The sequence below is a fragment of the Monocercomonoides exilis genome (genome assembly GCF_001643675.1).
Source record: "Monocercomonoides exilis strain PA203 chromosome Unknown scaffold7-2047599, whole genome shotgun sequence".
NCBI classification, from domain to species: Eukaryota; Preaxostyla; order Oxymonadida; family Polymastigidae; genus Monocercomonoides; species Monocercomonoides exilis.
The window spans coordinates 944,542-958,593 of NW_027150552.1; the positions used below are offsets into that span (position 1 = coordinate 944,542).

At 35.1% G+C, this 14,052-nt stretch overlaps 1 protein-coding gene across 1 annotated transcript; it reads right to left on the bottom strand.

Annotated features, from left to right (window-relative positions):
* Positions 1 to 11: 11 nt before the first annotated feature.
* MONOS_7184fu8576 (uncharacterized protein) lies at positions 12 to 12,896 on the bottom strand (the record flags this gene model as incomplete). Its single annotated transcript, XM_067877493.1, has 1 exon — positions 12 to 12,896. The coding sequence occupies one exon, from the start codon at positions 12,894 to 12,896 to the stop codon at positions 651 to 653; it is 12,246 nt and encodes a 4,081-aa protein (XP_067733399.1). The 3' UTR covers positions 12 to 650.
* Between the last annotated feature and the right edge of the window lie 1,156 nt (positions 12,897 to 14,052).

Here is a 14,052-nt window from a genome sequence, read left to right on the forward strand (position 1 = left end):
CAGTTGAGATAAAAATTATTCTTTATCACTTATATATTTTGTTGATGATGAAATGAGAAGAAATAATTTTTTATTGAACAAAAAACAGAAATATTTAAATTCAAACATCTATCGAAAATTTTCAAAATATGTGTTTTGTTTTGTATGTGCCGCCTAATATATTATATAATTTTGTAATTAATATATATCTTTTCCCCTTGAGAAAGAAAGACTTATATTGATATAAAAGCAGAAAAAGTTTTAAATATATCCTTGTGTTTTTCCATTGATGAAAGTATTTTGTACCACATCACAAAAATTCAATAAGGACTTATCAAACACACGAATAATTTAAATTTCATTACTAAATTTTGTTTACTCCAGTTAAAATCAACTTTATCTCTTGTTAAAAATCAAACAGAATTTTACTTTACGAAAAGCTAACGAAAATAATAAAAGAACAGATATTTAAGAGTTTTCATTTTCATTCATAAAAACCAATAAAATAAATAAGAAATAGTATCAAAAAGCCAATTGAAGTTGTAGCAAGCACGCCACAAACAGAAAACAACAAATGATGCATTTTTGAATAAAAAAAACTTCACTTCATTTTCAGATTAAAAAAAACTTTTCACACAACATTAATTCCAAATTTCTCCATCTCTTCTTCTTCATTTGTTCATGCTTTCGACCAGCTTTCTTGCCTCTGCTGACACACTCAATTCCTCTTCCTCTGACAACTCGTTGTATCCAATTGCATCGGACATCGTCACCATCACTGTGCCTGCAGGAAAGTGCTGGATGAACTCTCTCTTCAGCACATTCAGCTCCACACGCTCGCACCCTCTCTCCGACACGCAGCTCTTCACAACTGCCTCAAATGTGTTCCCTGAAACCCCCTTCATGTCTGGTCTCTCACCATTCACTATCTTCTGCCCAGCAACCACTGCCTCATACTCCCCAAATGGGATCTGCAGGGTCAGGCACTCCCACAGCATCATCCCAATCGAGAATGAAACTGACTCCTTTGTTGCTCCCATCTTCTTCTTCATCTGCAGCTCAGGCGCCTTCCACCTCAGACACTCCTTTCTGTTGTCATCCTCATCCTCAAAGGCTGATGAAGGTGGTGGTGAACCTCGACCATTCCTGTTGGCAGATGAGAAGTCAGAGGAAGATGTGATGATGGTGGAGGTGGAGGAGATAGATGAGGAATCTGAATCATCTGAAGAGAAGTCTGAGTGCTTGGCAATGCAGATGATCATGTGCTCTGAGAACAACACAATGTGAGGACTCAGATTTGCAAGAGATGACAGCTCGTCTTCTTCATTTTCAAATGAGTGGAGTGCCCCATTCGCCACCCAGAACAACACCTGGGCAGCGGTGTGTTCTCTCTCCTTCAGAGTGCCAATCGCCATCTCTTTCTTCTCATTCCTCCCATGAAGCAGCATGAACAGCGAATCTCGCAGATCCACAATCAGCTTTTCAAACACTGATGAACAGGCAATTGCATCCACCAAATTCGACATGGATGAGGTGGTTGGACACAGATCCTCTCCTCGAACAAATGTTGAATCTGAATCAGTTGTTGAAGTGGATGAGATGGATGGCGATGGCGATCTCTTTCTTGTCTCTTCCTCGACTTCCTTCTCATCAACTTTCTCTAATGCCCATTCTGGAATATTATCTGAATCCCTTCCAAGGATGTATTCAGTGGAGCCACTCTCAGAAAGAAGATGCTCAGATGACTCAGAATGCCCCAAGCTATTCTCATACACCCTCTTCTTGATTCTCTCTTCATTCTTCTTCTCTGCCTCCCTTTCTGCTCTCCTCCACTGTCCTTCAGGTGACATCTCCATCGTTACCATCTCAAATGCCTTCGGATCTTTCTTCACTGTATCATTCACAATCTCTTCCAGTTCTTCAGTTCTCCTCTTTTGCTTTCTCCACCGAGCAGCAAGAATAATTGAAACAATCAGAACAATCATTAATACAATTCCCATTATAATAACAATTAATGACCATATCGAACTTTCTTTCTTTCCTCCTTCCGAAAGAATTCCATCCCCACTTGCCTGATGCTGGCTCCTGTTCTTCACCACAAAGCATTCTGTATGCTGTCGCGCTCCACTTTCCCCAATCTCTCCAAACTCTATCCCAATCCGCACTTCTGCAAAATCATCTTCACCTCCAAGATTCTGCCATCTAACTTTGCCTCGCACTTCTCTCTCTGACACATAACCACTTTCTTCAATCACTTCATGCCAGATTGCAGCATCGTTGGTTCCAATCCATTTCTCCACTCTCATCCACAGGTTGCATGGCATCAGAACTTGTCCTCTTACTATTGCTTCTCTTTCCTCTCCTTTATCTCCTGCCCAGGCATCTGCTTTTATTTCCACACTTTCCACAACAGGAATGAACAGAGCAGACATCCGTTCGTCTGCAACCCCCTGCAGGGAGCATCCACTGTTTGCAATCCACAGCGAGCTGTTTTCCTTTGCACCATCCCCCCCTTTCAAGCTCTCAACAAACAAAACACCATTTCCGCTGCATGCAATGTTTTTCCGAGCAGATGGATATTTTTCCGCTCCAGCACCGTTGTTAATAAATTCACTCTTTGAAATCCACACGTCTCCCTTTTCGATATTCACTCCTCCTTTTTCAGAATCCTTGATAATTAAATCCTTCATCTTTACAGTGCTATTTACCAATTCAACAATTGATTCATTCCATTGACATAGTTCTTTGATTCTGCTATTTTGGAACAATTTTTCTTTCTCACTCTTTGAAAAGAGATTTCCTTCAAACAAGCCCGATTCAATTTTTGTGTCCATACAATTTATGGCAGTTAGAAGGAAAAGGACAGAATCATCAGTTAATGAACAGTTTTCAACAATAAATCTCGGACTTGTTGTAACAGATATTATTGAGTTGATGTCATCATTTTTAACCAACACATTGCTAATCCTTGTTGAAGAAATAGTCACCAATGCTAAATAAGATTCAATTGGAGATTGTTTTGAAGTTACATTTTGAATATAGCAGGCATTCATTATCAAAGACGTTTCTGAATCTGCCATTAATAGTTGATATTTAAATTCCAAATTTTCAATAGAACAGTTGTTCATGATGCAATCGCCTGTTTTCAGAATAATCACTGGAAAGGGAAAAATAATATTGCTCTTCGGTTCATTTCCTTTTCCAACAAATGAACAGCAAAATAGTTCCACTTTTCCATTTTCAGGTGAAATAAGTGAATTATGTGTTGCATTCAATGAATTACAAATAATAAACTTTATGTATTCAATCGATACACTATTGATTGTTCTAATAATATTTTCCTTTTCACACAATGTTATTGGAACTATTTGAACTTCAGCTTGATTTTTTGTTTTAGATGAAAGAGTCATTTCTTCGAGAGATATTTCTCCGTTTATAAAAGATTTCGTATCCACAATCATGCGACTCAAATAATCATTTGTCAGATGATTTATACCATAATCGATCGACAAGCATGGCAAAGAGTGGCTTCCGCATTGCCTTGTGTTACTCCCATTATTGGTCTCAAATGAACTAACGATGATTGTATCTGCTTGAAAGATTGTTATAAAATCCAGCAAATCAACAACATTAATATATTCTGTGATATCCTTACCAAAAATTGCATTTTGCCGAATAAAATGGTCTTCTCGCAAATCAAACATAAAATGAGACTCATTGACCTGATTAGCAATATTCACACAGCTAACGAATACGTCTCTCCCAAAACCACCAGTATTTCCGCTGAATATCATTTTATAAAATAAAAAGTTCAGTTTATCTGTTAATTGACTTTCCAGATAAACTCCTCCTCCATATCCCGTATCTGAGCAGCAGCTCCTTGTAATTGTACTGTTCTCCATTCTGAAAAGTCCTCCGGAATTCAATCTAAAATAAACAACTCCACCTTCTTGACTATTAATAGCCTTTGCATCTTCAATCACAGACCCATTCATCTTCAATTCAACTCCATAAGGAGTGTTTGTGCTTAGCACGCATGCTTCATTATCCTTTTCAATCACATTCGATATCAAACAATTTCCAATCTCTAACTTTACAGTTCCAATATTATTTGATTTGCGAATTCCATCCATTTCATCAGAATTGCGGAATTCGACCAAACTTGAAGAAGAAACATTCAAAGAAAGCAATCGAGTGCCATCTATTAGGCATCCAAATGAGGAACTATCAACAATAATTAGCCCTTTTCCAACATTCATCGATTCAACAGTGAAATCACAAATATTTGCATATCCTCCATAAATGCAGCAAAATGAGCAATAAAAAATTGTATAGAATTCGATAAAGCAACCTAATGAGCAGCTTTCAACAACTAATTCTCCGTTTTTGTTTGTGATTAATGAAGAAGCAACACTATCCACCTCTTGAGATATCTCAAATTTTATTAATACAAAATTTGAGCTGCCATAATTCAATAAATATGATTCAATCCCTTCTTGCAGAAATCCAAAACTCAGTTTTCCGATTTTCTCTGTTTTTGAGAATGCATCGGATGATTCAATTGTTATGTTTCTCAAATCAAAAGAATTCTCAACTTTTGTTTCCCCTTCAATCACAATCTTTTTCTGATTTGTTGATTCTTTCAATTGATAATAGCCTTTCCAGAAACTTCTGCACGGAAAATTATCATCTCCGCATCTCATCACATCATATCCACCAGAAGATATTCTGATGCACTCATTTTGAAATTTATCTAAAAACAAAAACAAGTCAACTTCCTCATGAACTTTATCACTGCCAACAAACAGATTATTTTCTCCTTTTAACGAATTCCAGTCAAATGCAAATGAATTTGACATCACTGATGTATTTAAATCAAAGCTTAAAATAAACACATTCATTCCAATAAATGCACAGTTGCTATCGAAAAATGAAGAATTGAAATAAAATGGCAATGAAAATTCTGATTCGTTGCATCGAATGAATGCAGCTCCTCCTTTTCCGAAAATTGTAGAACATTGACAATTTGTAAAATATGTTTTATTTAATGAAGCAGTTTGGCTTTGTGATAAATTAATGTGTAATACTCCTCCATCTTGACATGTTGGAGACTCCACTTCATCAACGTGGCACTCATTTAGAATCACAGATGAGCTAAAAACAAACGGAGTAGATTCAAAGCATAAGCAAGAAATATTGCACATTTTCATTTTTATTTCTCCATTTATTTTTCTCACCAATCCATATTTTATACAATCTTTTGCGTGACAGGCAAACGAACAATTTGTAAATCCAATAAAATTATCAGTTGACTGTAATAAAAATGTTGGATTTGAAGCAAACATCGAAGGAATATTTATCATTAATCTTTCCATTTCAAATCTTTGCTTTGTATTTATTATGCTTTCTCGTGCTTCTGTTGGTAATGTATCATCTACCGAAATTTCGCATATAGAATCTTCATCTTCTTTTTCACCGATAATGGAAATTTTTTTCTGGAGATCATAGCATTCTTTTACAATTCCAAAATCCAATAATACTACCTTAGGATTTTCCTCTGTTACGCTATCACTGAGATGATCAATACCACTCCAGATAGTGGAACAAGGGGTTAATAACTCTCCACATCCTTGGACATCAATCCCATTTATTTGTGACACATACACACAATCAGATACCCTTTTAACCAAAAGCATATATAAATCAACTGGGCTTTCTGAATAACTCGCTTTGTCCATTCCGGCCATGCTAATTATTTGCGATCCAAACTCATCAAACAGTTCAAGGAGAAATCTTTCAGAAATGATTGTGGAATTGAGATCATTACATGAAACAAACAAATCTCCCCCAAAACTGGCAGAATTATTTGCAAATGTTACATTTGAGAATTGAAAACAATTATTGTAATCATCATCCAGAATTAGAAAGGCCCCACCTCCTTTACAATTTTCACCATCTAATTTAAAATTTTCCACGCTTGTATTTTTTAGAAACATTTTATTTTGACTTTTCCCTTCAAACCTCAGCATTCCTCCATCTCTTGAAGTCTTTTCAAAACCTGAAAAACCGGAAGAATTCGTAATTTCAATATTTCCTTTTCCAACTGAGCAAATGCTTCCTTTTATTAGCTTGCATTCATCAAGATCAACCATTTTCAGAGTAATAATTGATTCAACATATCCAGCAATTAAACTGTCACTCTCAGAAGTAATATTTCTAAAAGATGTTAGTTCAATTAGCATATTTGCATTTTCAACGAAAAGTGCTCCTTTCTTTGCTGTAAATGATATTCCATGAATTAATGTATCTGTCATGTGTAATTCTCCTCCTTTCACAGATGCAATTTGCACATTTGTGGAAGAATAGCTACGTGCAAGTATCAAAAACTCACAATTTGTGATAGAAGCCAACCCAATGCATACAGCAAGAAGCTCAGATTCCTTTGAGTTTTCTGGCACTCCAACTTGTAGCTTGCTCAGGGTTAGTCCCGTATTCAAAGTTCCATTTGTTAGCTCCAAATGCCCGTTTTGGTCTATTTCCATTCTAACTTTTGTCTGATTTCCTCTAATTGTCAAGGAAGAACCATTTCGGTGAATTATTCCATTTAACTCTGCCTCTCTCTGAATTTGAATTGTCAATTTCTCTTCATTCATTTTTTTCAGCCCCAGTTCCACGTTTATACAGGGCGTATCCTCGAATCCACAGTTCTCTTCAGCCGAACCACTTTTATCAACGAACAGTGTCTCATCTGTTGTTGGATAAAGATAATAAAACAGTGATCTGTCGATCAATAAAGCAGGTTCGTCATCAACAACCCACAAGCGCCTCCTTGCGTCTTCATCTTCAGTTTCTGAACTTGTGCCATTCCACAGCAAAGGATTAATTACTATTCGTGGAGCTGCACAAACAACAAAAATATCCTTTCCTCTCCATGCAACATTTTCTCTAAAACTTAAGTTCTTCATCGAATAGTTTTTAAGCATTACATCAAATCTAACGTAAATTCCACCTCCATATCCACTTTCAGAGGGTGTAAAGCACCAGTTAATATCGTTTCTGTTGAACAAAAACGAACTGCTTTCCTTGATATTAAGAAATAAGCCTCCCCCTCTTTCTCCAGAACCTGTGCTACCATTTGAAAATGTGCAGTTCTCGATTCTAACTGTTTTACCATTTCCAACAACACAGTTCACAACTCCTCCATTTCCTCTATCCCGTTTCATTTGCGAAAAAGTATTGTTTTCCATTTCAACAGAACAGCCTTCTTCGATAGTCACTCCATTATCATCTTGCTGAATCGACTTTTGCATTGTGCAATTAGTTAAATTAACAATTCCATTTCTCATCCATACCAAGGAGTTACCTTCAATTATCTGAACCTCTTTAAAATCCATTTCAGTCATGTTTCCGTTGGATTCTGTTCCTTCAAAAACAATTACACTGCTTGACTTAAACACAATGGGGCCAATCTCAAATTTTCTGATTGTCAAAATTCCTCCCATTACTTTAATAAAGCAATACATCACATTTTCATCTTTTGTCGAAACAAAACTATTTTCTAGTGTCAAAGTTGAGGTTTCACACAAAAAAATTGTGTTTATTGATGGCTTGTTGAATTGCGATGGCAAAGAAAATCCAATTTCAGATACAGCAACTGGAATATTAATCTCCAAAAGTCCATTTCCTATTCCTTCAATAGTACCCATTACTTCTATTTCTAATCCTTCATTTTCTCCATTAATATATATGGGCTTTGAATCAAAATTTATGCAATCCTTAAATTTAAATTGCTTCAGCAAAGTCAGATCAGCTCTTTCATTACCAAACCTTGTTGAAACTGCATATTGTATGCTTGAGCATGGATAAAAATAGAAACCGCACGTTGGGTAATCAAACTCCTCCGTCCCTCCGACAAATGCAGGCTTGCACCACTCATGCATGAATGATACAATTGGTACAATTTGCATTCTGCTTCTATCTTTTCCAATGTATTTTGAATGATCTTCAGGATTTGTACTAACATTTAATTTTATCCATTGATCTATTGACAGCTTTGTTAAATCCTCTCCTAATAAAAATATATTTTCCCCATTATTTGTTGCAATATTTCCCTCTTCTCCAACGCCAAATTCAATACTTGTCATTTTCACTGTGCAAGTCTCGCTATTTATTGAAATCCAAATACCTCCCCCATTTCCACCTATCAAATTCTTTTCTCGTGACGCACATTTCTGAATATTTGTTGTTGTGTCAATTCTTCCGCAAGCAAAAGTACTTCCTTCTTGAAGCTCAGCAGCAATCACTCCTCCATTTCCTTCATCTGTTTCGCAAGAACTTGCATTAATGGAAGAAAAAATAGCACTTGCTTCATTGCCAACAGAGCATTTTATCACGGATCCATCACCTTTTCTCGTTTCCACGAAAGAAAAATTGCATCCTTCTATGGCAATTTCCTTTCCGAAAGAAAATTCAATAATTCCTTTTTCAGTTGATGTGTATTCTTGAATGGAAGATGAATTCATCAAAAATGTTCCATCATTCTCAATTATGAAACCAGATGCCCCATTAAAATTTATTCCATCAATAACAAAATTTTCGAGTGAAGAAATACCGCTTTGAACAATAAGAAATGAACTGTGCACATCCATTTCTCTCTCTGAACAAAAAATTCGACAGTCAATCAATGATAGTGAAGATTCAACGCACAAAATCAATGATGCATAATTTTCTAAAGTTGATGAAACCTGAAAATGAAGATTTTTCATGGTTGTTTTTACTGAGGTTTCAATAATTCCTTGTTGGCGAACTTCTTCATTACGCATCACGCAAATCCTTTTCTCTTCATCAGAGATTGATATTTTCCATGGATATCGATCTAACTTTAGCTCGTGATCAAACGAAAAAGGGTGATGTAATTCAATGTCCCGAGATTCTTCTCCACATCTCAACAACACTGCATGCTCTATTGTTGAGCATGGAACCTCATAATGTCCACATTTGCTAAAATCTCCACTTGCGCTTCCACCAACATGAACAGGAAAAGAGAAATTGTTCCACAAAAACACAAGAAGAGGAATAGCAAATATATCTCCTGTTGTTGCATTTTCAAAGCCTTCTACAGAATGAAAGCCTAAAGTATTCAGCTGAAATTTCAATGTCATGTTATTTATCTTTTCTGACAGATTTTGAGCAGAGACAAACACGTTGCTTCCATGCCTTGCATTGCAACTGTCAAACAATAGTTTATCAAAAGAAAACAGTCCAGAACCTTCTTTTATATCAAGGTATATCCCACCTCCAAGCCCAAATGCTTCTTGATTATCTTCACTTGCTTCACAATTTATCATTTGCCCATTGTTTTTATTTGAAGATGAATTACCTATTTCAAGAGATGAACCCTCCAATAGATTAACCCATATTCCACCACCGTTTCCACGATTGCTTGCGCAAAATGAAAATGTGCATTCATCAATACAAAGAGAGCTTCTGTCAATTATGCTAACACATATTGCACCTCCATTGCAATCTGACCTTGAAATGTTGCTCAACGTATTGTTCACGAGCTCAATTGAAGATGAAGATTCACAAAAAAGAACACAACTGTTCACAGCCTCCAAAGGGGAAGAAAATATTGAATTTTTAATATGGAGGGATGCTTTGTCAGAAACTTCAATAATCCCATTGCAATTTATTGTCGATACATTTGTGAGTAACATTTGATCAGCTTCATATCTTGCATCATTTCCTTCAAGAAAAATAAGTGGATTTCCTTCAATTCTTATGGAAGAAGCTTCAAATTCATACATTTTCATTGAACCTGAAGTTACAGCAAATACACGACAGTTGAGACATTCTTGTTCATTGCTCATCTTCAGACCACAATAACTCATCAAGAAAGTTCCAGCCTCAATAGATATCATGCAGTTAACATTTTCAGACTTTGTTAATGGAACAGAAAAAATTATATTTGTCAGTTGACAATCAATTTTGCATGTTATTAATGTAGAACAATTCAACTCTTCAAATGGCAGCAAGTTAATTGTTGATTTTTTATCACATCTTATATCCCAGTTATAATCATTCAATTCAATATCTTTCGAAAACACATACTCCTCAAAAAGAGAAATAAACCTTCTTGATGCAGGAAATCTAAGTCTCACGGTCATTTCAATTGTTGAACATGGATAATTATTAAATCCACAAGCTGTGAAGTCTCTACTTTTCGTTCCTCCAACATATGCAGGAGATGAAAAAGTTAGTAAATATGGAATCAATGGAATTGCTTCACCATAATATCCATCTTCAAATCCCTCAAGATCTTGGTCACTCATTCCACTATAATTAAAATCTATTCTTTCCTTAATTAGCGCGTCTCTCATCTTCTTTGCTTCAACAAATATACAATTTCCACCTTTTGTTGCAGTGCAAGATTGAAACTTCATCTCACAAAACTTGAAATCACAAACTCCATCTCTTATGTCCATAAACACTCCACCTCCGAATCCATGATTATTCTCTGTTCCCTCTGCGTAACATGATGACATTTCCATGTTATGTAATCCAAGCGTAACTTGACCTCCAAGCATCATCCTAAAGAAGCAACATCCTCCACTTCCACCAGAACATGAACAATTTGAGAAGTTACATCCCGTTAATAGAATCTGTGATGAGCTTCCAACCACTGAATTGATAATGCTTCCATTTCCTTTCTTGCAATTTGTATTTTTAAATACAGAGTCATTAGCAGATAATGATACGCATGAAGATTCCATTTTTATGATCGAATGGTCTTGCGTTGTCAAAGTGTCAATTACAACAGATTCACAAATAACTATACCACTCAGAAGAATAAAAACTGAATTTTCCAGTGATGATGACTGCTGTATAACTGTAATATTTTGAATATCTAGAATCGCATCTCCATCGGCATTTGTTCGAAACAGAGTGGATGAAAATGGTGGATGTGGGATTTTAAATACGATACGACGCACACGTAGTTTATCTGAATAAATCTCGAAAAGGCTCCCTCCTGACCGAGTTGTCGATTCAAAAACAGTATTTTGCATATTTAACGTGTTAAGGTTTCCTTCAAATTCATATGTTTTCCCTTCAACTTGAATGTTTTGAGCTGAAAAAGAATTTGGAGATAGAATAAACAACTGATTTTCCCACCTGTTCCATTTATTTAATGAATAAACAATTGTTTTACATGGAATGGTTAGATTTCCACACAGATCATTATCGGTTCCTGACTGATTGATATGAATATTTGGAAAAGCAGCAAATGGAATCCACTCGTTTTGTGCAATTCCATCAAATATGATCACATGATTAAGTTCTGAAGATGAATAACAATGATTAAAACAATCTTTTGTAATTGTTGATTTCCATTCGCTCCCTACACTAACATCATTTCCTCCATTAATCCCACTATTGTTTTTAAAAAAACAAAAACTGAGGATTGGACTTTGTTCACCATTCTCCCCAGAAGCAGGATACGATAGCCCAATTCCTCCTCCTATGCTATTTGTTGCCAAGCATTGGTAGCAGCAGCATTCAATTATCTTTGTACCATTTGTTTCTCCAATCCACATTCCTCCACCTCCAGCATTTCCACCACCTCCTTTGTTTGTGCAATTAAAGAAATAACATCTAATGATTACATCATTTGGTGATGATGGACCAGTTCTATGATGCAATCCTCCTCCATTTGTTGTTTTCGTTGAACAATTTGTATAGTTGTTGTCTTGCATATTAGATATAGTTCCTCCATTCATCAGAGTTCCTCCACCGAATGCGTTAGCAGAACAATTTGTTGCTGTACATCTCAACAAATGACTTTCCGCAGAACCCCAGGAACCAAATGCTCCGCAATGATCCCCAAGACAATTTACAGCATCACAATCTGTCACATTAAAAATTCCAGATCCAGAATATTGCACTGCTGCACCACTTGTTCCAGATCGTAGATCTTTAAATAAACAATTATGAACGAAACAATTGGAGTTTCCATTTATAGAAATCTTCTGAGATAAGTTTTTCGTGTTTTGTGCCGAAAGAAACGAACAATTATCTGAGGTCAATGAATGCTCGTTGCAAAGAGTCAATACAATCCCGCCATAAAACGGAATGTCAACTTTCGTAAACATGCTGTTAAAAAGAAATGTGTGTGAAGGTTGTGGTTCTTGTTGTGAACAATGCATTTTCTTCACTTCTGAAGAGATATTTTGAAAAATACATTGGTTAACAATTACTCTATCTGCGTCAGAAGAAGCCAAAAATGGATTTTCGCTCAAGTGCAGAAAAGATGAAAAAATTGAATTCTCAACAGAAAGCGAGCAATGCTTCTTTATTTCCAGTACAGTTGATTTTGACGAATGGTGTATCGCATCCTGTGATGATGCAAATGTCACGAGTGATTCTCTAAGTCCACTGGCTTCGAATGCTATCACAGAAATATTATTAAAATACAAAGAGCTCTCATTGCATATAAAAATGTTCTTGTATTCATTTGATGCGAAAACAGTTTTTACAGTTCGTAATTCCAGAAATGAACTAGACTCTACGATTGCAGCGTGCGCTTTCTCAGCAGAAATAAAGTTCAATTTCTCCATCTTCAATGAAGCATTTAATGCTTTGAAACTAGTAACAACAGAGCATTCAACCATATGAAAATTCATTTTTTCAACATTTGATAATTTTTGAAAATTTCTTTCTGTCGATATTTGTTGATGTTTCTGTGAAAAGAACAGTTTCCTCCAGTAAAATTTTTCATTATCCATTCGTAAATCATTAACTGGAACTTTGCAATTTTTTGAAAGATGAAACAGTGAAACTTTTGCACATGCTGAAGTTCCGCAATCGCACGTAATCCACAATATGATGAAAAGTTTCAGACAGATAACCGTTGAATACATCTTATGGGAAGCATAGGCATAACTTTCAGTAGCGTCTTTCTTTCATGCAAGTGTTTGTTCTCAGAATAATCCAAGTTTCATCATTTCCTCATTGCAGCATTTACAATAAAATTAAACACGATAAAATATTTGGTAAATATGATAAAGTGAAACATAGAAATTATTTTTTTGAAAAAAAAAAAAAAAAGAAAGAAAATTCAAAATAAATGCTTGTTTTATTGTATTTTCATTTCATTTTCATTTCTTTAAATCATTTAAAGTTTTTTAAAACACAAGCAAATTGAAATTATGAAAAATAAAAAATATCAAAAAAAAAGATCACTTAACGTTTTAATCTTCTCGTATAATATGTAACATACTTTCAATTGCGAAGGGTGATTCGTTTCTAACACTTCATAAAATTTTATGCAGTTTTTTAATGTAGACTTTTTAAAAAAAAATATCGGCTTATTCCATTCAATGCTCTAAATATTTTTGGAAAGTTGAGAAAAAGTAGCAGATTCTTTTGTAATACGTTCCTAAGTTCAGCGAGCATTAACTTTTCTTTCATTTCCTAATGTAAACAATCTTTTTGACTTCAATGGAAAAAGTTGCTGCTCATTTAAGGATTCTCATAAAATTATTTTGTCAATCAAAATGAATCTTTTTATCTGTTTTTGATAATTCATCATCCGCATTTTCATTGAAATTCGACTTTTTGCAGTAATTGTTCGCAAATTCGTGTCTTTGAAAATGCTTATTCCTTATATTTTCATCTTTAATTTCACAGCAGATCGCTCCTGCGCATATTGCAATGAAGAAGCTCGCTACAATTAAAAGCATTAAAACAAGAACAAGCAATTGATGATTGCGAATCCAACTCTGTAGTCGCTGTTCAGAAGAGTCTTGGTTATTTATCAAAAACGATTCATTTCTTTCAAATATTACAGAATTCAAAAAAAAGGCAAGATGTCTATCAAAATCGAAAGTCGCAGAACTCTCATTGATAATGTCTTTTAAAGAATGGTGGTCATTTTCTTCACCATTTTCTTTCTCAACACTGTTCTTTAGATGATGATCCCAACTTGTGCAAAATAAATTATCCATCTTCCACAATTGATGTGTTGTAACATTATATAGATAAATGAATGCACAATAGCTTTTATGAAATTTTCCA